The sequence below is a fragment of the Mobula birostris genome, chromosome 5, assembly GCF_030028105.1.
Source record: "Mobula birostris isolate sMobBir1 chromosome 5, sMobBir1.hap1, whole genome shotgun sequence".
NCBI lineage: Eukaryota > Metazoa > Chordata > Chondrichthyes > Myliobatiformes > Myliobatidae > Mobula > Mobula birostris.
In genome coordinates, this window is record NC_092374.1 from 58,989,729 (window position 1) to 59,013,717 (window position 23,989).

Genomic DNA, 23,989 nt, shown 5'->3' on the forward strand with positions numbered 1-23,989 from the left:
CTATAAATCCATATGGGCTGGCCAGTAGTATACTGGCATCAGTACTGGACCCCAACGTGTATGGTCCTGAGTTTGAATCCGGCCAGGTCCCAATCTGGGCAGCAGCGGTATGTGTGCAGAAGAAAGGCCTGGCAATCTACATCCATATCTTACCACGAAAACCCGATGGACAGTTGTCTACCTTCATCCTGCCTTCATTCATTTTTTGCCACTTCCTCGAAAAATGTCAATCAGTCTTGTGAGTAATGACAAACCCCTCACAACGTCACGTTGATTATCCCTAATCGGACCATGCTTCTCCAAATGCTCATAAGTCCTTTCTCTAACCTTTCTCTCCAATAGTTTGCCCACTGCTGATAGAGTCTCATTGGTGTATAATTCCTAGGATTATCTCTATTACCTTCCTTGAACAATGGAAATAACACTTCCCATCATACAATCTTCTAGTATTACTCCTGTGGCCAATGAGGATGCAAAGATCATTTCTAAAGGTGCAGCAATCTCTTCTCTTGCTTCCCATAGTAACCTGGAGTATATCCTAGCAATACACACAAAATGCTGGAGGAACTTAGCAGGCCAGGCAGCATCTATGGAAGAGAGTACAGTCAACATTTCAGGCCGAGGCTTGTCAGCAGTAGTGATGAAGGGTTTCAGCCCAAAACGTAGACTGTTCACTCTTTTCCACAGATGCTATCTGGCCTGCTGAGTTCCTCCAGCATTTTGTGTGTGTTGCTCGGATTTTCAGCATCTGCAGATTTTCTCTTGTTTGTGACTGGAGTATACCCTGTCCAGCCCTGGGGACTTGCCTACCCTAATGTTTTTCAATTCATTTCAATTCAAGTTTAATTGTCAATCAACCAAACAGGGATACTCATGAAGACAGCCAAATGAGACAGTGTTACTAAGGGGTTATGGTGCTAAAACACGTCACCAACAGTTACACACAAGAACACATTTATGGAATAAAAGAATCACAACCCCACCCCCACAACTCTGCGGCTTAATGCCCAGTCCTGGCACATACAAGTCAACAAACCCATATAGAATATCGGTAAGGTACAACAGCACAGAATATGCATGCATGTAGTCCAGACCCCCTAGCCCACCAGACCCCATGCCCTACATATAGAATATTAGGAAAAATACAACAATGTACAATATGCATGTATATATAGTCCAGACCCCCTAGCCCACTGAAATCATCTCTCGACCAGTCCCGATGCCTGCTGGTGATATCACAGCTTTGAGGCCCAGTCCTCGCTTATACAGGCACAAAAAGTATGTCAATAAAAACACAACCAGACAAATATATATGTATACATGAGGAATTCTGCAGATGCTGGAATTTCAAGCAAAACACATCAAAGTTGCTGGTGAACGCAGCAGGCCAGGCAGCATCTGTAGGAAGAGGTACAGTCGACGTTTAAGGCCGAGACCCTTCGTCAGGACTAACTGAAGAAAGAGCTAGTAAGAGATTTGAAAGTGGGAGGGGAGGGGGAGGGGGAGATCCAAAATGATAGGAGAAAACAGGAGGGGGAGGGATGGAGTAAGAGCTGAACAGGTGATTAGCAAAAGGGGTATGAGAGGATCATGGGACAGGAGGCCCAGGGAGAAGGAAAAGGGGTGGGGGGGGAAGCCCAGAGGATGGGCAGAGGTATAGTGAGAGGGACAGAGGGAGAAAAAGAGTGAGAGAAAGAATGTGTGTATATAAATAACAGATGGGGTACGAGGGGGAGGTGGGGCATTAGCTGGTTAACTTCTCTAACTTCCCCTAATGCCCCACCTCCCCCTCGTACCCCATCTGTTATTTATTTATATGGTTAGTTATGACTATATATAGTTAGTTCTTCAGTTAGTCCTGACAAAGGGTCTCGGCCTGAAACGTTGACTGTACCTCTTCCTAGAGATGCTGCCTGGCCTGCTGCATTCACTAGCAACTTTGAAGTATATATGTATGTAGTTCAGACCACTCAGTCCATTTGAAAGCTTCAGTCAAACACAACTGCATTGTGTCACGCCCTGGTGGAGCGTGATGGCTCAGACACCTCTGCCCCGGCAAGCGGCCCGCAGTTTGAGGCCCGAGTCTCATCGAGTGTCGCTACAAAATCTGCAATTGACCATAAGAGAGCTCATCAATTGCCGAGTGAAACCCTGGGAAGGCAGCGTCAGCTCTGTTCTGGATGCTGCGCCACACTGCCCCCAGGGGAGTGCCACGGCTTGGTCTCCTCACTGCGGCGGCTGCAAACAGGCGACACCGTGGTTTCAGACCTAGACATCACTCTGACTGAGGCCAGGGACTACTCCGCCATCTTCCTCTGCTCTCATCCAATAAATCAGCATGTTGAACTTGATTAACCAGATTAACAATGACCAAAGGGGTCTTGTGATCGCAAGAAAAGTGACCATGACAGCCTCTCGCTGTTTGACTGTAAGCCTCCATCGACTCAGGCTGCAGCATGTCGCACAGCTCTTTCGTCAACTCCACCAGTGAGCAACTCATTGATGGTGTAGACCTGCAGTTCTTTAAGCTTTTAATGAACGCAGGATCTTGTGAATGTTAGAAGTATGTTTAAGTACAATGGTAACACCTTTTGTTGACCCTATAGAAGGTGCTGTGACCAGTCATGCCACCATCTTGCCATCAAAGGTTCTATAAGACCATAAGATACAGGAGCAGAATTAGGCCATTTGGCCCATCGAGTCGCTCTGCCATTTCATCCTGGCTGATCAAATTTTCCTCTCAGTCCCAATGTCCTGCATTCTCCCCATAACCTTTTATGACCTGACCAATCAAGAATCTATCAAACTCTGTCTTAAATATACATAAAGACTCGGCCTCCACCGCTGCCTGTGGCAAAGAATTCCACAGATTCACCGTTCTCTGGCTAAACAAACTCCTTCTCATCTCCGTTCTAAAAGAACACCCTTCTATTTTGAGGCTGTGTCCTCTGGTCTTCAACCCCCACCATAGGAAACATCCTCTCCACATCCATTCTATCAAGGCCTTTCACCATTCGACAGGTTTCATTGAGGTCACCGCTCATTCTTCTGAATTCAAGGAATGCAGGCCCAGAGCCATCAAATGCTCTTCATATGACAAGCTGTTCAGTCCTGGAATTATTTTCGTGAACCTTTTTTGAATTCTCTTCAGTTTCAGCACATAGTCTCTTTCTTGACCTCGACAAGTTCCAGCATATCAGCCTGGTCTACACTGACCTCAGATTCATCAAGGTCCCTCATTTTGTATGTGTTAAATATTCCACTGTCGCTAGTTGTGCCCTGTGAAATTCTAAGCTTTAGAATTCCCTCCTGGACCTTCCCATCTCTCTGCGTGCACAGTATTTTCTAATTTCAGATTACCCGTGGTGGGGCTGGTACAGGAGCTGCGTCAAAAGTGAGAGACCCAGCCAGGTTCAATCCTGACCTTGGGTATTGTCTGGGTGGAGTCTGCACATCCTCTCTTCCAGACATTCCACTTTCTTTCCACATGCAAAAAATATGCAGATTGGCAGACTAACTGGCTGCTGTAAATTGCCCCCGGTATGTGGGTGAGTTATGGAATCTGGGAGGAGTCTATGAGAATATGGGGAGAATGAATAATGCAATTAATGTGAGATTAATGGTCAACATGAACTTGATGGGCCAATGGGACCCTTTCTGTGAGGACCCTGGTGAGGTGCATAAAGTGCTGAATCTTAGTCAGAGTAAGCAAGAAGAACTATGTCTTTAGCAGGGAAGTCAATAACAAGAAGAGAAAAAATGTAAAGTTATTTCTGGATTGATTAGAGGATGTTGAGGAAGAAGTTATTGTCCAAAGAACGGAGGGCTCCGGAACTCGCTGTCTGAAAGGGTGAAGGAGATGGAAATTGTCAGTGCGTCCAGGTGTGGCCTAACCTTCAGGGCTATGGACTGCGAGTTAGAATGTACCAGGAAGCTGCCTGGATCAGAGGCGATGAACTATTATGAGCGGTGGGACACACTTGGATTGTTGTCTCTGGTGCATTGGAGGCTGAGGGGAGACCTGAGAGAAGTTTGTAACATTTTGAGAGATATGGATAGGGTATGAAAGATCTTTTTTTATGTCCATATCAGAAATGTCAAAGACAGTTAAGGTGAGAGGGAGGATGTTTAAAGGAGATGTGCAGGCAAGTTTTTGACACAGAGTGGTGGGTGCTGAACCAGGCTGCCCGGACAAGTGGTGGAAGCAGATATGACAGTGGTGCTTAAGACACTGTAAGATAGGCACATGAATTGTGCAGGGATGAAATGATATGGATGACATTGCAGGCAGTTTAACTTAGCATTGTGTTTGGCACAGCCATTGTGAGTCGCACAGCCATTGTGAGTCATACAGCCCATTGCTGTGTTGTACCTTTCTGTGTTCAGAATAGGCTAAAGAGATTATTTATTTGCCCAGTGTAATGCTGTAGGCTCAATGGTCATTTCCTGTGCTGTGGAATACCATGTGCTTTATGATTACACATTCTCATCAGTCACTTTCTGGGAAACGACATTACTTCTGAACTCCAGGATATATCTCATGGTTAAGGCCACACAGGAAGAGTGATTATGCCAGGAAGGACTAAATGGGGTGTTTAAAAAGTAGGAGGCCTGGGTAAAATCGATAAGAAGAGCAGAGTATTTCATCATTTGAGCTGGTAGAGGTTTCAGAAGGGATTTGGGGAGAAATCTTTTCACCCAAAGTTTGCTTGGGGCCTGAAGATAACTGCCTGGAAAATTTGCTGGAGGTAGAATCATGCTCACATTTACAAAGTACTTGCATTTGTTGTCATCCACTCAGCCGTGTACAATGATCCTGGAAACGGGAAGAGTTGGTGATGATGCTGTGGTCCAAGTGGTCATCCTCAGTGCCTTGATTTTGAATGATTCTTTCACATCATGTTAACTCTCAGTTGCTGTATTACTACAGCATGGCAAGCAGACTCACTGCTCTAAAAATGTCGGAAACAACTCAGCAGATCGAGCAGCGTCCATGGAGGGAAAAAGCAGAATTAACATTTCAGGGTGGTGACCTTGCACCGATTCTTAACCTGAAATGTTATCTGTTTCTCTCTCCACAGATGATGTGCTGGTTATTCTCAGTAACTTCTCTTTGGATTTCCAGCATCTGTGGTGTTCTGCCTGGGCTCCCATTAATTATTTCTCTCTTTTTCCCCCCTCCCAGGACCTCCTGTTTGCCATTTGTGTGCTCAATGCATTGACCACCACAGTATGTGTTGTAGCTGCAGCTTTACAGTATCTCCAGATCTTCTCAGGCAGGCGACCTCAGGCGGTGAGCTTAACAAAACCACTTTTGTATATTTTCAAAACGGCCACTCATCCAAACCTTTTGATGTTGTGCCAAATCAGAGGCACTCTTGTATCCGATTTAGAAGGTTGCGTGCTTGAGTTCTTTTGCAGAGATCTGAGCAGCCAATCCACACTGAAACTACCAGTGCAGTACTGAGGGAGTATCCTACTGCGGGAGAAGCAATCTTCACAATGGGATGCCCCTATTAAGTGCTTTTGGGTGGATTTAAGAGATTATGGGTGGCTGTAAAGATGATACGGCCCTATTTCCCAGGAGAGCAGGAAGGCTTTTCCTGGCTGCATTGCCAATATTTATCCACCTTTAAAACAAATAATTGGATTACAATTATCATTACTTGAGAAATATGTAACTGGGATCTGTTGTGAAAAACACAATATAACTTGAGGTCCTTTTCAGTACTGCCCCAAGAAATGATAGAACTCTTTGCTAGCTGTGCCACTTGTAGGATATTGACAGACAATATCTTGCAGCAAGGGATGGTTCCTCGCTTTAATTTTCTACTCAGTTGTGCTCATTGTGGGTGAAGGCAGCACTTATTGCCCATCCTAACCTCCTTTGAGATGGTGGTGCTGAACAACTTTCACCACTTGCTGCAGTCAGTGTGGTGAAAGTTCTACTGATATGTTGGGATGCAGGTCCAATGATCATAAAGAAACAGGGACATGCAGTATTTCCAAGCAAGGATGGGAGCCTGCAGAAGGTGGTGTTCCTTTGCATGTAAAGGGGACCTGTGTCTCAGTCTCTCTGAGTTGTATGCATATCTCATTGTTCTTTTTGTTCAATATATTTTGTCAGATTGAACCCCCGGTACCCCAAGAAGAGTCTGAGGGTACACCCCAGATTCCGGATCTGGATGAATTTGTTCCTCCCATCCCACCTCCTCCGTACTTTTCCACTTTCTGCTCCTACAGTCCCAGGATTAATCCACGGTAAGGAGGGTTGTCCCTTTCCATCTTTTTCATCCACAGCACTCGGAATGCAACATGGACCAAATGAAACAGTGAAACGTTGGAATCCATGGCGTTCCAGAGATTTCCACAGATCACTAAAGTGTCATCGTCACAGTTGGTTAAAACAGAACAATCAAGAAGGCAAATATGTTTTGAGAGATGCGAAACTGCAGATGCTAGATATGGTGTATCTGGAGAAACGATCTGTTGGAGGAGCTCTTTGGGTTGAGCGGAGTCTGTGGGAGCAAGGGAATTGTGAACATTTCATGTCAAAACCCTGATCGGGATAGATGGAGCAGATGTTTGTTGCTTCAGGAAAGCATGTTATCTTTTATAATTAGAAAGCTCCAAGATCAAAGAGGAGGAGGAGGTCTTGTCACAGCTGCATGAATTCCTAGACTATATGCAGGGTACTGTGTACCACTTCAGATGACATACTCTAATGAGGATATAAAATCTTATAGATTAATTAGAGCATGACAAGGGGTCCAAGAGATAGGTTTTGAGGAATGATTACCAAAGCTAAGGCATTGATCTCTGGATTGTAGATAGTTAGTTTCTTTATCTTTATATGAATGACTTGGATTGAAATGAATGACATAGATTGAAAGAGACTGTAACCTATCAAGCTTTGATGGTGAGGAAGAGTTATAAAGGTTGAGCAAAAAGACAAGAATAAAGAATGGTTCAATGAAAAATTAGAAATGTTTGGTTCCAGATATATGAGCCCCACTGAGAGCACATTTAGAATATCCTTCATGGGTCTGCTCTTTCACCTAGGGAGTGATATATCTGCCATGTGGGATTACAGTGACGATGTATCAGATTGATTCCTGGGCTGATGCATGGGGAGAATAGGCAATCAGGCTGCCTATTTTCTAGCACTGTAAGAATAAGAAGTGACATCAATGGAATGTGTGCAGATTTGCCGGGTAGATGTTGGACCTAGATCACAGTCTCAATAAAAACTACTAAGAGGAGAAGATATTTCTTCACCTGGACTGTGGTGAATCTTTGTAATTTTCTATCCAAAAAGGCTCAGGAAGCTCAGTCAGAGTATATCCAAGACAGAGATTGGTAGATTTTTATATACTAAGGAATGAAGCACGAGTCTGTGTTCAGGAAAGTGGTGAGGCCTCTGTTGGTCAGAGTTGACCATGGATGTTGCATCTTGGCTGTCTAGATACACAAGCCTGGGCAATACGATATGGAGAGCAAGCTGTTGCCCATGTAGCAGACTCCCCTTCTCCACGCTTCTGATGAAGCCAAAGGAACGGCAGAGATCGGTACAGTTTGGTACCAGCAGCGTCGCAGGAGTTGCCAGTCGGCATTGAACTCACCTTAGGACTGCCAAAGGGACTCCAGCTCCAGATTTTTCCATTGGTGTTTACTCCCTAAGCCTTCCCCATGAGGGGGTATAGCCGCAAGGCAGCAGAGATTTGAGATCGGAGTTTTCCTTCTCCTCGATGAACTGCCAACCATGGCTGAATTCAGGAAAGTAGAGTTAAAGAAAACTGTTAACTATGATCTTATTTGCTGCCGGCACAGGCACGAATCTTATTTTAGCTTGGCTTAAGCGAATTTAAAATCCTTATCTGCTATTGTGTAATTTGGATTTTTATCTTGAGATTAGTGTATAAGATGATAGAGAGGATAGCCAGTTCCATTTTCCCAGGGTGGCGATGGCTAATACAAGAGGGCATAACTTTCAGGTGAGCGGAGGAAAGTGTTGGGGGTATGTCAGAGGTAGGATTTTACACAGAGAGTGGTGCGTGTGTGTAACGCACTGCCAGGAGTAGTGGTAGAGGTGGATATATTAGGGAAATTTAAGAGACTCTTGGATAGGCATACAGTATGGATGAAAGAAAAATGGAGGACTATGTAAAGGGAAGGGTTAGATCTTTGGAGTAGGGTAAAAAGTCAGCACAACTTTGTGGGCTGAAGGGCTTATACTGTACTGTGGTCAATGTTCTATCACCAGACTACAGCAAAGTAACAATAATGCCATTCATTCACTACCATTCACTTGGTTTTAATAAGAGATTGAAATCTAATGGTCAAATCTGTTATCTGGCTGCATAATGCTTGAAGACTGTCTGTCCTATTCTTGTTCCAGGATTCTTAGCAATGATGTAATTCCTTTGACGCATATCTACGCCTCCAGGATGAAAGGGATTGAAGTGTTTTGTCCTGTGGAACCCCCTCCCCCTTATGAAGCAGTTGTGAGGGACCAAAATAGCGAGCAGGTATGTTGGAGAAACAAAATGTGTTGGAAAACATACAAGGCAAGGATGCATATCCAGGAGTAGAGAGTCATTGATGGCGCTGTGCAGGTTGAAAAGGCCAGAACAAATATGAGCCAAACATTTGACTTGCTGAATGTTTCCAGCACATATTTTTTTTATTGGCTTTGGGTAGGATTAAAAACAGAGGTTTTTTTGTTGAACTTTGACTAAACCAAGTAGATTTAGTTCTGGCTGCCAGGACCTGAACCACAGGATCTTTGTATTGTTTATATGAGACACAAGGCCATTCAACCATGTTATTTTTCTACAGCAATCCAGTCACTCTCCCTCTCCTTTCTTTGTGGCACTATATTCACAGTTCAGTGCCTATGTGAATCCCTTTGGAGTCCCTAATTGACTCTGTTTACAAACTGCTTACAGAAGGAGGCCAGTCAGATTACTGGGTACATGCTGGCTTCCAGCAGACCAATGCCATAAGTCCTGTTTCCCCACTAGCTGTTTCCTGCAGCTTGTGTTCCTTCACATGTCCATCAGCACCACAGTATCTTTTTACTATACAGTCTACAGTGAACATACCTGCACACTGGGATGTGTGAAGGAACTGGAGCACCCACAGAAACTTGTGCAGTGGCAGGGAAAGGGTGCAAACCCTTCCTGAACAGCACCAGTGCTCAGGATTGAACCTCATTTCAATGGAATGCTGAGATACCCCCACTTTATAGGTAGAGTTGCAGATGGAAACCACCATGTATATGAAGGTTTATCCTGGACTCCCACTGCCACTCCTTGAATCTTTAGCCATTTCTCCAAATCTTTGTTATCTTATCCTTAAACCATCTGCTAATGGAAGCACCCTTTCAGTTACCCAAATACTTATCGTTAGGGTTAGGGTTAGGGAGTTGTGGGCATGCTACAGTATGTTGGTGCCAGAAGCGTGGCCAACGGTTGTCTAAGATAACACTGTTTGAAATGAAGGATGAGAATTACAATCTGTTGAAAAAATGTTCTGCATAAATGTATAATATTATAAAGGTGTAATAATAATAAGGTTGTTGTGGTGGGAGATTTTAATTTCCCAAATATCAATTGGCATCTCCCTGAAGCGAGGGGATAGATGGGGTGGAGTTTGTTAGGTGTGTTCAGGAAGGTTTCTTGACACAATATGTAGATAAGTCTTCAAGAGGAGAGGCTGTACTTGATCTGGTATTGGGAAATGAACCTGGTCAGGTGTCAGGTCTCTCAGTGGGAGAGCATTTTGGAGATAGTGATCACAATTCTATCTCCTTTACCATAGCATTGGAGAGGGATAGGAACAGATAAGTTAGGAAAGGGTTTAATTGGAGTAAGGGGAAATATGAGGCTATCAGGCAGGAACTTAGAAGCATAAATTGGAAACAGATGTTCTCTGGGAAACGTACAGAAGAAATGTGGCAAATATTCAGGGGATATTTGCGTGATGTTCTGCATAGGTATATTCCAGTGAGACAGGGAAAGGATGGTGGGGTACAGGAACCGTGGTGTACAAAGGCTGTTGTAAATCTAGTCAAGACGCAAAGAAGAGCTTACAAAAGGTTCAAAAAACTAGGTAATGATAGAGATATAGAAGATTATAAGGCTAGCAGGAAGGAGTTTAAGAATGAAATTAGGAGAGCCAGAAGGGGCCATGAGAAGGCCTTGGCGGACAGGATTAATGAAAACCCCAAGGCATTCAACAAGTATGTGAAGAGCAAGAGGATAAGACATGAGAGAATAGGACCAATCAAGTATGACAGTGGAAAAGTATGTATGGAACTGGAGGAGATAGCTGAGGTACTTAATGAATACTTTGCTTCAGTATTCACTACAGAAAAGGATCTTGGCAATCGTAGGGATGACTTACAGCAGACTGAAAAGCTTGAGCATGTAGATATTAAGGAAGAGGATGTGCTGGAGTTTTGGAAAGCATCAAGTTGGATAAGTCACCAGGACTGGACGAGATGTACCCAAGGCTACTGTGGGAGGCGAGGAAAGAGATTGCTGAGCCTCTGGCAATGATCTTTGTATCATCAATGAGGACGGGAGAGGTTCTGGAGGATTGGAGGGTTGCGGATGTTGTTCCCTTATTCAAGAAAGGGAGTAGAGATAGCCCGGGAAATTATAGACCAGTGAGTCTTACTTCAGTGGTTGGTAAGTTGATGGAGAAGATTTATGAGCATTTGGAGAGGCATAATGTGATTAGGAATAGTCAGCATGGCTTTGTCAAAGGCAGGTCAGGCCTTACAAGCCTGATGGAATTTTTTGAAGATGTGACTAAACACATTGATGAAGGTAGAACAGTAGATGGAGTGCATATGGATTTCAGCAAGGCACTTGATAAGGTACCCCACGCAAGGCTTATTGAGAAAGTAACGAGGCATGGGATTCAAATGGGATCCAAGGGGTCATTGCTTTGTGGATCCAGAACTGGCTTGCCCACAGAAGGCAAAGCGCGGTTGTAGACGGGTCATATTCTATACGGAGGTCGGTGACTAGTGGTGTGCCTCAGGGATCTGTTCTGGGACATCTACTCTTCATGATTTTTATAAATGACTTGGATGAGGAAGTGGAAGGATGGGTTAGTAAATTTGCTGATGACACAAAGGTCAGGGGTGTTGTGGATAGTGTGGAGGGATGTCAGAGGTTATAGTGGGACAATGATAGGATTGAAAACTGGGGTGAGAAGTGGCAGATGGAGTTCAACCCAGATAAGTGTGAGGTGGTTCAATTTGGTAGGTCAAGTATGATGGCAGAATATAGTATTAATGGTAAGACTCTTGGCAGTGTGGAGGATCAGAGGGATCTTGGGGTCCGAGTCCATAGGACACTCAAAGCTGCTGTGCAAGTTGACTCTGTGGTTAAGAAGGCATATGGAGCATTGGCCTTCATCAATTGTGGGATTGAGTTTAAAAGCCGAGAGGTAATCTTGCAGCTATATAGGACCCTGGTCAGACCCCACTTGGAGTACTGTGCTCAGTTCTGATCGCCTCACTACAGGAAGGATGTGGAAACCATGGAAAGGGTGCAGAGGAGATTTGCAAGGATGTTTGCTGGATTGGGGAGCATGCCTTATGAGAATAGGTTGAGTGAACTCGGCCTTTTCTCCTTGGAGTGTTGGAGGATGAGAGGTGACCTGATAGAGGTGCATAAGATGATGAGAGGCATTGATCGTGTGGATAGCCAGAGGCTTTTCCCCACGGTTGAAATGGCTAACACAAGAAGGCACAGTTTTAAGGTGCTTGGAAGTAGATACAGTGGAGATGTCAGGGGTAAGCTTTTTATGCAGAGAGTGGTGAGTGCGTGGAATGGGCTGCTGGCGGTGGTGGTGGAGGCAGAAACGATAGAGTCTTTTAAGAGACTCCTGGATAGGTACATGGAGCTTAGAAAAATAGAGGGCTATGGGTAACCCTAGGTAAGTTCTAAGGTAAAGACATGTTTGGCACAGCTTTGTGGGCCAAAGGGCCTGTATTGTGCTGTAGGTTTTCTACGTTTCTAAATACTGATCTTTCCCCAACCGTAACTGAGCACAGCTTCAGGATATTTTGCACCTTCCACAGGGACAGCAGAATGGCTCATCTGTGGAAGCTGCTGCCTCAGAGTTCCAGTGACCTGAGTTCAATCCTGATCTCGGGAGCTGTCTGCGTGTTCTCCATGTGACTCTGCAGGTTTCCTCCACGTGATCCAGATTCCTCCCGCATCCCACAGACGTGCAGGTTGATCAGTTGTCTGGCCACCGTGAATTACACCTGAAAGTGGCCACACCAGTAGATGGAGTGACAAAGGAGATGCACAGTGTGCTTCCCTTTGTTGGTTGGGGCATGGAGTATAAAAATAAGGAAATCATGTTGTAGTGTATAGAATTTTGGTTACGCCACAGCTGGATTAATGTGTCAGTCCCAGTTGTCCCATTGCAGGGAGAATGTGAGGCTTTGGAAAAGGTGCAGAAGAGGTTTACCAGTACGCTGTGTGGATTAGAGAGTATAAGCTATAATGAGTGCTCGGACAAACCTGTGTTGCTTTCTACGGAGCATCAGACTCTGAGGACAAGACCTGATAGAAATTTATAAGATTATGAGAGGCATAGAGTAGAAATGTCAACCAGTGGTGCATTGCTAGCCGGAGCACACCGGAACGCGTCCGGCACATCTTCAAGAAAAGAGCAGAAATAAACAAGATAATTAATTAGGTGCTGCCCAGGGTGATTTGAGTATCTCAGAAACTGCTGATCTCCTAGGATTTTTACACATACCAGACTCTGGAGTTTACAAAGAATGGTGCCAAAAACAAAAAAAATCCAGCGAGTGGCTGTTCTGTGATCGAAAACATCTTGTTAAATCCGCTCGTTGAAGTGCAAAGGTCGTTGAGGCAGGTACATGGATAAGAAAGGTTTAAAGAGATAGAAATAGAACATAGAACAGTACAGGCTGTTTGCCCCTCGATGTTGTGGCAACCTTTAAAACTACTCTGAGGTCAATCTAATGCTTCCCTCCTACATAATCTTTCATTTTTCTATCATCCGTGTGCCTATCTAAGAGTTTCTTAAATGTTCCTCTACCACCAGTGTCATGCACCCACCACTCTCTGTGTAAAGAACTTACCTCAGACATCTCCCTATACTATCTTCCAATCACCCTCAAATTATGCTCCCTTGTATTAGCCAATTCACCCTGGGCAAAAGGTCTCTAGCTATCCACTCCATCTATGCCTCTTATCATCTTGTACAGATCTATCAAGTCATCTCTCACCCTGCTTCACTCCAAAGAGAGGAACCCTAGCTCACTCAGCCTTCCTTCATAAGACATGCCCTCTAATCTAGGCAGCATCCTCTGCACCTTTCTAAGACTTCCACAGCCATTCTATAATGAGGCAAGCTGAACTGAACACAGTATTCCAAGTGTGGTCTAACAGGATTCTATAGAGCTGTAACATTAGCTTGCGGCTCTTGAACTCAATTCCCCTGACTAATGAAGACTAACACACTATATGCATACTTAGTAACCCCATCAACTTGCCCAGCAACTTGGAGGTATCTATGGACATAGATCGCAAAATCCCTGTGTTCCTCTACACTGCTAAGAATCCTGCCATTAACCCTGTACTTCACATTCAGATTTGACCTTGCAAAATAAATCACCTCACGCTTTCCTGGGTCGAACTCCATCTGTCACTTCTCTGCCCAGCTTCGTATCCTGCCAATGTACCGTTGCAACCTACAATAATCCTCTGCATTATCCACAACTTCACCAACCTTTAATGTGGGTGAAATGCAGACAAATGGTGCAGGCTGCGGTAAGCAACTTAGTCAGCCTGAACAAGCTGGGCTGGAGGACCTGTTTCCATGCTGGGTCACTCTATGACTCTTAACTGTCCTGCTGCACTTCTTTGAGTTTATTTTGGAATCGAGATGATATTTGTAGCTGTCACATGGCCGTGACACTGACACTCCGGGCTGCAGCCTTGTGTTTAGTCTGGTTGCCACAGCTTCAGGCTCAATAGTCACATCACATTGCCTCAGCGAAACAGGCCAAAAGGCAAGACTCAGTCCAGAGCACTTCCCTTTCACAAGCTGTTAATCTTTTCTCTTTCTGCTCTAGTGCATTTGTCACTGACGAGCTAGTGAGCAGCCTATAAATGGGTTGGCTGTGATTTTGGAAAGAGGTGCTGGCGGGGGATGGGCTGTCTGTCCTGCCCCAGTTTTACTATTGTATCCCGACAATGCACCATCTCGGCATTTCATGGATTCATAGTCAGTGACAGTAGAGAAAGGAAGACCATAAATATGAGCAAGGTTGAGAGGCAGCAGTCTCTCCATTCCCTGCAGATTGGTGCTTTTGTCTAAAATTGCTTCTTTATTGCTGAAATTTGTTGGCTCACTGTCTGGCACTCCCTTTTAAAGATTAAAAAAAATCAGTCTTGTCTTCAGGTCCCTTCATGATCTCACCACCCCCCTCGCATTGCTATATTGCTATAAAGTGTTTCAGTCTTTACATCCTCAGAGATCCTCTTCACTTCCAGTTACTGTACTTGTACATCCGTGATCTCAATCAGTGACTTACCCCACCAAGGTCTCCACTTTTCCTAAACCTCCCTGCCTCTCCTGCTTTTCCCAGGAAGCCCAGCTCTGTGACGCAGCGTTAAACAAACTGTCCTGAAACCTCTTTGGGTGTGGTGACAATCTCTTTTCATGATGACCCTGCTGTGACATATTGTGCGATGTTTCACAGTATTAATGATGCTGAAAAAATGCAAAGTGGTGTTGAAATAAGGAAAAGAAATTGCCTTTTAAACTCACGGGAAAGCATAGGCCATCAACTTTTGCTGTTGATGTTTCTGTAGTTTCTTTTTTTATGAGGCGGAGTTGCTAGCTGGGATGCTCCACCCAGCACGGATGGAAAGCGTGCCAGGGGAGCCGGCTGGGTTCGAACTCAGGAGCCTTTGCTCCGAAGTCCGGTGCTGATGCCACTACGCCACCAGCTGGCTAAGGTGGTGTTGCCTGCACTTTATATTTCAACTCTTCAGTCATCAGGGTGACATTCAGTTTTGACCCCAGTGTGATCTGCCCTCAGCTTTTGCCACTCCCAAGCAACCACTTACGTGATATACTAACCGTGAGCATGAATCAGCTAATCAAAGATGAATAATAACAATATTTAACTAATAGTCAGATAGTTATTTCTCATATCCACTCTTTCAGCGGAAGAATGCAGAAGGGATTATGGCTCCATGAATGTCAGCGAGAGTTGACTCTAGACAATGAATCAGGAAAGCCAGATGTCTGGACTTGTTGTCTCTGCACAGACAGGCACCAACTTCCTCCCTAGAGATTTTAAAAGAAGCATTTTGTCTCATTGAGCAGAAATGTTTTTAGAAAAGGTTTTAATCTGTATGATGTGTCTTGCAACCTTGGGGCATAGCGTAGTGTTTGTAAATGTTCGGGCAGCCAGTTAAAGGTTCCAAAGGTACATTTAATGTCAGAGAAATGTATACAATATGCATCCTGAAATTCTTTTTCTTCACAACCATGCACAAAAACAAAGGAGTGCCTCAAAGAATGAATGACAGTTAAATGTTAGAACCCCAAAGACCCCCCCACACGTAAGCAGCAGCAAAGCGACAATCCCCCCCATACAAAAAAAAAGTATCAGCACTCTCCACCAAGCACTCAGTAAAGACACAGACTTGCAGTACCCTAAAGACTACTTGTTCACTCAGTAATTCAACAGACCACAGGCTCTCTCTCTCCCTAATAAGGGGAAAAAGATGTGTTTCCATTTCACAGCGAGAAGGTAGACATAACAAACAAGTTGCTGATTTACGCGTTAAAAGTCCGTTGCATTGCTTTTTCCGAGCTCTGTGCCCAAAGAACTCGGGTCTCTGGGCACACAGCCACAGATCTTCCGTCTCCCACGATACACTGATATCCTACAGGGGCAACGACCTTGAGTTCGCCTGCCTCCAGAGACACAAAATCCTGAAACTCTGAAGGCGAACTAATCTTCTAGGCTGCGTCCTTGGTATATCGAATAATGGCCAGTTGTGAGAACCTGAGAGCAGGTGCCATTTCTGCAAAGAACCAAAGTCAGGGTGTAACTCCAGGTCAGGGTCTTCAAAAGAACCCTAAAAGGGAAAAACAGAGATATTAAAGATGGAAATGGAGCTGTTTCTGAAGATGCAAGTAAAGGAGTCGCCGTTAGGCGCCCTTGTCTCCTAAGCTCCACCCTGAGGTGTTGGTGATGTAGGAACTGCAACAACAAATTGTGCACAGCAAGTTTCAACAAACAGCAGCAAGGACAAAATCACATGCTTTTAGTGAAGTTGGCTGGGAATATAGTTGCCAATGTTCTAGAATTGCCCCAGTGTCTCTATGAAGTGAACTAATTTTTAGGGAAGTCCCTAACAGGGGAAGTTCACAAGGTGTATTTTAAAAAGAAACTTACTTTTATTCAACGCTTTTGCAAATGTACAAGAATGAACATAGCTGTTTAAGGCAAGATTCAAGAATCATCTGGTTGGTCTTTTGGTTTCCTGACTGTGAGAGGGCAGGACAATGAAGATTGACATTTTGGTTAGACATTGGTAGAATAATAGGATAAAGCGGGTCGTGTGATGAAAGGACTATATCCTGTCAGAGGTGATTAAACATAATAGAAGCAGGAGTAAGCCACCAGATCCGTCAAACCTCGTCCAACATTTAATATGCTCATATCTGCTCTGCCTCATACCTCAACTCGTCTTTGAGCCAGTTCCCCATAGCCCTCGGTTCCCTGATTCAAAATCGTAACCACTCTTATCATTCAACCTCCATGATCCTCTTGAGTAGAGAATTCCAGAGATCCACCAACCTCTGTGAGAAATTGTTTCTATGCAACCTAGTTTTAAGTGACTGCTTCTTAATCTTGTAACCATGTTCTCTTGTTCAAGATTCTCCCACTAGTGGAAACATCTCAACACTTGCCTATCAGGCTCCCTAAGAATTCTTCTAAACTCCAAAGAGTATAGGTCTACAAAGAACTTGAAAGCCTTTAATAGATGGCAGTGACAGCCAGTTTAGCACAGGTCATGTTGAATAGGTTGGCCTGTCTTCCAGGTGTAAAGCCTGAATGGATCATCAGAAGTTAAGACCATAGTTTCTGCCACACTTTCAGTGAAGTTTAAGCAGGACAGTGGTCAGTGTAAGCTCTGAGGAAACTCCATTGTGATCTTTAAAGCTGTAATTTAAGGTTGTTGAAACAATTATGTGGATATGACTGATGACCCTTGAGTTAGAGGGCTAAAAATAAAAAATTGCTTCAGTCAGTAACAATAGGCCCAGGGCTGTGCTCCTGCTAAATTAAAACATACAGATGCTACTCTTCCTTTACAGCAAGTCCTCTGAGGACAGGGCCAGATGACAAAATCCACAGGGATGGACGGAGTACTGATTTCTTTACCTCAGACAACAGGGCTTGGTGTGATATTGGTGGGAAGCATTATTACCTCCCAGTGAGAAGGCTGTACCCACTTCTCACTGGGTTCAAGACCAGTCCAATAACTTGATCTTAGAAGGTTTAAGGTGACATTCCGAGGGGTACAATGAGATTCACCAATGGTGAGATTATTGGAAATGGGCAAAATAGGAGAGAGGCAATAATTTGAAAGGACTTTTATCAATCCATTTATTAAATACAGTGAGGAAGTTGGGTACTGATGGACTAGGAATTTCTACTTGCTACTTGTTCAAAGTAAATTTATTATCAAAGATGTATATACTTTATGTGACCATTTTATTGGGTACACCTGTACACCTACTTGTTAAAATAATTTAATCATCAACTCAACGCATAAAAGCATGCATATATGGTCAATAGGTTCAGTTGTTGTTCAGATCAAACATCAGATTAGAGAAGAAATATGATCTAAGTGACTTTGATCATGGAATGACTGTTGGTGTCAGACAGTGCAGTTTGAATATCTCAGAAACTGCTGATCTCTTGGGGTTTTCCCTAATGTGAAAAACAAAAGCAACCAGTGAGCGGCAGTTCCATGGGCAAGAACACCTTGTTAATGAGAAAGCTCAGAGGAAAGTGGCCAGACTGGTTCAAGCTGAGAGGAAGGAAACGGTAACTCAAATAACCATATGTTATTACAGTGGTGTACAGAAGAGCATCTCTGAATGCACAAAATGTCAAAACCTGAAGTGGATGGACTACAGCAACAGAAGACATGAATGTGTTCTCAGTGGCCACAAGGCACCTACAGGAGGAACCTGATTGTTCCCATATACTACAACCAGGAGATTCATTTGCTTGTTGGCAATTACAGGACAAAGAAGAAATACAATACAATTTATGAAAAACTATACATAAACAGACAAAAACTAACAATCAATGTGCATAATAAGACAAACTGTGCAAACAAAAATAATGCTGAGGACATGAATTTACATTGAGTCTATAAGGCGTAGAATCAGTTTGGAGCAGTGGTGATTGAAGTTATTCATGCTGGTTCAGAAGCCTGATGGTTGTAGGGTAATAACTGTTTCTGAACCTGGTGTCTTGTTGACCTAAGGCTCCTGTACCTTATTCCCATTGGTAGTAGTGGGCAAAAAGCATGGCCTGGATGATGGGGATAGGTGCTGCTTTCCTGCAGCAACACTCCATGTAAATGCATTGCCTGTGATGGACTTGGCTGTATCCATCACCTCCTGTAGCCATTTCCATTCCTGGGCATTGGTATTTCCATACCAGGCCATCAGTCAGGCTGCAACCAATCAAGATACTCTCCACTGTGCATCTATAGAAGTTTGTTTAAATTTTTGTGGCATGCCAAGTCTATGCAAACTTGAGGTGCTGTTGTGCCTGCTTTGTGATGACACTTACATGCTAGACCCAGCACAGATCCTCTGATATGTTAACGCCAAGTAATTTAAAACTAACTGGTGTTAGTATTCTCATACAAACACTGATCCCTTTGAGGTTGCTAATATTAAAAGTGAGGTTTCCAGAACTGTGTGGTTGGGTCTTCTTGCATGGTGTTGCGTCGTGTTGGTTTCCATGAACCATTGCGTTGATCGAGTGTAAGATCCCACAGCTGCCGTGACTTGGCCTAGCACCTGAGACCTTGGGAGCCTGCCCTCAAGGGGAAATATGTAAAATACCAGCAGCACTCTACCAGTTCCTGTAAAACGATGCTGCTTTGGGAATGGATGTTGCACTGATCAGAGATGGGAGAGTGCCCCCAGAGATTTAAGGAATGTGGAGGCTTTGAAGAGGGTGCTGAAGAGCTTTACCAGGATGCTGCCTGGTTAGAGGGCACGTGCTGTAGAGGCTGAGGGGAGACCTGATTAAAGCGTATAAGAACATGGGAGATCTAGAACAGCACAATACAAACCCATTTGCCTACAATAGAGCTGAACTTTTCAAGTTCAAGTTGATTGTACATATATACAACCAAACAAAACCACGGTCCTCCAGACCACAGTGTACCCACAAAACACATATCACACACAGAACATAAACCAAAATAGTATACCATAAATAAATTAATAAAATATAGCTCAAAATATATTTAGTGTACAGCACAGGTAAACAGTAAGCAGCTCGCAGTCCTAGTGACGAGACCATGGTGGTGGCAGGGTATTCATTACTCTCACAGCCTGAGGGAAGAAGCTGTTCCCCAGTCTGACAGCCTTTGTCCTAATGCTTCTGTACCTCCATACTGACAGTGATGGGTCAAAGAGATTGTGGGATGGGTGGTGGGGACCCTCAACAATGCTTTGGACCCTTCGACTGTAATGCTCCCAGTAAGTATCCCATAAATAGGAGGGAGAGAAACCCCAGTGATACTCCCAGACTTTCTTACTATCCTCTGTAGGGTATTGCAGTCTGATGCTTTGCAGTTTCCGTACCACACAATGATGCAGCCATCCAAAGCACTCTCGATGGTGCTCCTGTAGAAAGTTGTTAGAATGGGGGCAGGGAGCCCTACACACCACTGTCTCCTCAGAAAATATAGACACTGTTATGCTCTCTTGACTAATGAGGAGGTGTTGTGGGTCCAAGTTAGCTCGTACATTATGTGCACCAAGGAACTTTGTGCTCTTCACTCTCTCCATGACAGAGCCATTGATGTGCAATAGGGAGTGGTTGACTTGCACCTTCCTGAAGTCCATAATCATCTCTTTTGTCTTGTCCATGTTGAGACTCAGGTTCTCACACCATTTGGCAAGCCTCCCTATCTCCTCTCTATTCCAACTCATCAGTGTTGTCCATGAGGCCAGCCACTGTTGTATCATCAGTGAACCTGATGATACAGTTTGAGCTGGATCTGGCAGTGCAGTCGTGAGTCAGCAGTGGGCTGAGCACACGGTCCTGGAGGGCACCAGCGCTCGGATAATTGGAGCTTTTGCTGCCAACTCAGACTGACTGGAGTCTTTCTGTCAAAAAGTCCAAGATCCAGTTACAGAGAGTGGTGCTGAGTCCCGACAAGGACAGTTTACCCACCAGCCTCTGAGGGATGATCATGTTAAATGCCAATAAACAACATTCTGGTGTATGAGGCGTCATTTTCTAGGTGGGATTGGACGGAGTGGAGAGCCAAGGCTATGACATTGTCAGTGGGCTGATTTGGGCAGCAGGTGAACCAGAAAGGGTCCAATGTAGCTGGAAAGTGAGATTTTATACAATCCAGTTGCTCAAAGCCTTTCATGATTGTTGAAGTCAGTGCTATGCAACGGTAATTGTTTAGGCCAGCTATCATCTTGTTCTTGGGCGGCAGAATGATGATAGCTGCCTTGAAGCCTGCAGAGTCAGTGGACCATTGCAAAGAGATGTTGAAGGTGTCCATTAAGATCTCTGTTAGCTGAGCTGCACAGTCCTTCAGCATCTGGCCAGGTATGATCTCGGCACCACAGCTTTGCATGGGTTTACCCTAGCTAGGGAAGCTCCTACCCAAGCTGCAGCCAGAGAGATTGCCTGTTCCTCAGGGGGCATGGGGCTTTCCTCACACTGTCACATTGTCATTGTGTCAAATTGTACATACAAGGCATTCAGCCTATCAGGAAGAGAGGTGCTGCTGTTGCGCAGGTTGATGTGCAGAGTGGACTCGTAATCTGTAATTGTTTGAATTCCTGAACCAAGTGGTGTGGGTGCTAAGACTCCTGTACCTTCTTCCAGGTGGCAGCAGTTAGAAGCGAGCATGTTCAGTGTGGTTGGGGTCCCTCATAGTGAGGTACTGCTGTGCTTTCCTCATAATTGCACCAGGACATGTCCTCCAAAATAATAACATCAAGGGATTTAAAATTGATGACCCTCTCCATCTCTGATTCCCCAACGATGACTGGCTCATGGACCTCTGGTTCCATTGATACCAATGATCTGTATGCATGGATGAGGAAAGTGGATATGTGGTGGGGATGGGGCAGCCTTGTAGGCTCCATGAACATTGATGTAGAGCAGGTCTAATCTATTCTCTTCTCCGGTTGTGAAGTTGATATGCTGGTAGAAGTTTTGCAGGAATGTTTTTAAGTTGGCGTGATTGAAGTCACCAGCAATAATAAAGAATCCATTGGGGTGAGAGTGGCTTGGAGTTTGCAGATGGACCTGTCCTGGGACCAGCACATAAGTGCTGTTATGGAGAAAGCACAGCTTGACATCTAAAACTTTGACAAACTGCTATAGATGTGTGGTGAAAAGTATATTGACTGGTTGCATCATGGCCTGGTATAGAAACACCAATGCCCTTGAATGAAAAAAGCAGTGGATACGAGGCAGTCCATCACAGGTAAAGCCCTCCCCGGCTTTGAGCACAATTACATGGAGCGCTGTTGCAGGAAAGCCGCATCCCGTATCAAGAACTCCCATCACCCCCAGGCCATGCTCTCTTCGCACTGCGGCCAGCAGGAAGGTGGTACAGGAGCCTCAGGACCCACACCACCAGGTTCAGGAACAGTTATTACTGCTCAACCAGTGGGCTGTTGGAACCAAAGGGGTTAATTTGACTATGGACTTACTATCAAGGACTCTTCATCTTGTGTTCTCGACATTTATCGCTTATTAATTTGTTATTTTTTGTATTTGCACAGCTTGTTGTCTTTTGCACAGTGGTTGCTTGTCTGTCCTGTTGGGTGTGGTCTTTCATTGATTTTATTGTTTTTCTTGGATTTACTGTGTATGTCCACAAGAAAACAAATCTCTGGGTTGATTATGGTGACATACATGTACTTCGATAATAAACTTACTTTGGACTTTGAATAGGGTTGACCTGGGATAATAATTCAGCTATGATGGAATAGCAGGGGAGATTCGATGGGCCAAATGGCCTCATTCTGCTCCTATGTCTTATGTACTTATGATCTTATTGAGAAAAAACTCTATCTGCAGTGAGCAGTGGGCTCTTACTACTCCGGCATTCTTATTGATATAAACACATAAACTTCCTCCGCAGGTCTTACCGGAGGTCGTAGCGTTTTTGTCTGCCCGAAAGGCTTTCTAGCTGGATGGCCAAGTCTGGAGTGTGTCCTGGAGTATGTCAGGATGAGTGTGTGGCAGTCTCTCATCTCTTGCTGGATCAGACACAGACACAGGATATCCAGCTTATTTTTTAGCGATTGGACAAAAGGAAGTAGAATTGTCAGGAGTGGATCTTGCAAAGATTCGGCGTGCTTATTACATCTCTGTGTCCTTGCACTCCGCTTCTAATGTTGGTTTCTCTGAGTAGCTATAGTAGACTGCAATGCAGTGTGAGGTCCCACTCCACACAAACAGGATGAGAAATTTCACCATTGATTGGAACTGGAGTGGCTGCTGCGACCGTACCCGTCGCCATCTTACGATGGCATAGTGATAAGAGGTCAAGATGCCCCCTCATACTGTGTGGCAGGAGCTTTACAGGCTCTACCTCTGTGCTGTGTGTCTTTGAATCAATAGCCATCTGAGCTTTTCCATCCACTCAAGAGTGCATTGGCTGGTTCTGTTTAAGATCCCATGGTAAGACAATAACTTCAACAATGCAGCCCTCCCTCATTACTGCACTGAAGCATCAACCAATGCTCAAGCTGGTGGAGTGGAATTTGAGTTTACATCCATTTGACTCAGAAATGAGAGTAATTTAGAGGACAGTGTCCAACACCAATTGTTTTCTGCACTTTCAGTGTGAGAAGATATGGTAGAATTTTAAATATCATTTTGAAATTGCATTGGATCTTGAGGACATTTGATTTTAACTTGGCAAATGTATGTTCCAGGTTCCAAGCTTGGTGGATTCGAGGACAACAGAGACAGAACAGGAGCGAACATCATGTGCAGCTTCTGACGGTAAAGCAAGAGTGCTGTCCTGGCTGATTTCCTACCCTTGTTGGCTGTGTTTGTGGAAGTTTCTTCACATGACCTCCTCCCATACCCATCCACCTTTAGGCGGTCAACACATCCATCTTTGTGATGCTCTGCCCATCCATGACCAATCTGAATGCATGCATTCCCTTCATCAGGCCTGAATCTTGCCTGTCCATTGGAGGGCCCTTTCCTTCTACTTCATGATTGGCATTTCTACAATTCTGAAGCAAACTCGTTCAAAGAAGTTTTTTGTCCCCAGTTTTCTTCCTTGGTTTAGCTGTCACTAATGTTATGGAGACCAGACTTACAGACTCTTCAAAGACACGATCCCTTCAGCATTTGGCTTCACAAAGCTACATGTGCAAAGGTGATGGCCAAGCCTATGGTTTTGCCCTGTATTACTAAATCTCTACATTTTCCTCAACAAGGACCTATTTAATAAAAGGTGCGAGATATTGATCAGCTGTATCTTCTCAGATCTTCAAACATTTTTGTTTAAATATGCTTTCAGGACAGTATAGTATATGAATCTGTAGATGATGTTGTTTCCAAATACACTACAATACATTTATACATTCCAATACACTCATCCTCCACTGCCCCCCCCACCAATAACCCTATCTCATCACCACCAAG

The 23,989-nt window shown here is 44.3% G+C and overlaps 1 protein-coding gene across 3 annotated transcripts in view; it reads left to right on the plus strand.

Moving 5' to 3' along the window:
- Positions 1 to 23,989, plus strand: part of fam189a2 (family with sequence similarity 189 member A2) — a 101,034-nt gene that overhangs the window by 64,667 nt on the left and 12,378 nt on the right. For all 3 annotated transcript variants that reach the window (XM_072258100.1, XM_072258099.1, XM_072258101.1), the window contains 4 exons: positions 5,186 to 5,293; positions 6,128 to 6,261; positions 8,399 to 8,528; positions 23,266 to 23,335. In XM_072258100.1, the coding sequence (XP_072114201.1) occupies positions 5,186 to 5,293; positions 6,128 to 6,261; positions 8,399 to 8,528; positions 23,266 to 23,335 (442 nt within the window). The remainder of the gene's footprint in view (positions 1 to 5,185; positions 5,294 to 6,127; positions 6,262 to 8,398; positions 8,529 to 23,265; positions 23,336 to 23,989) is intronic.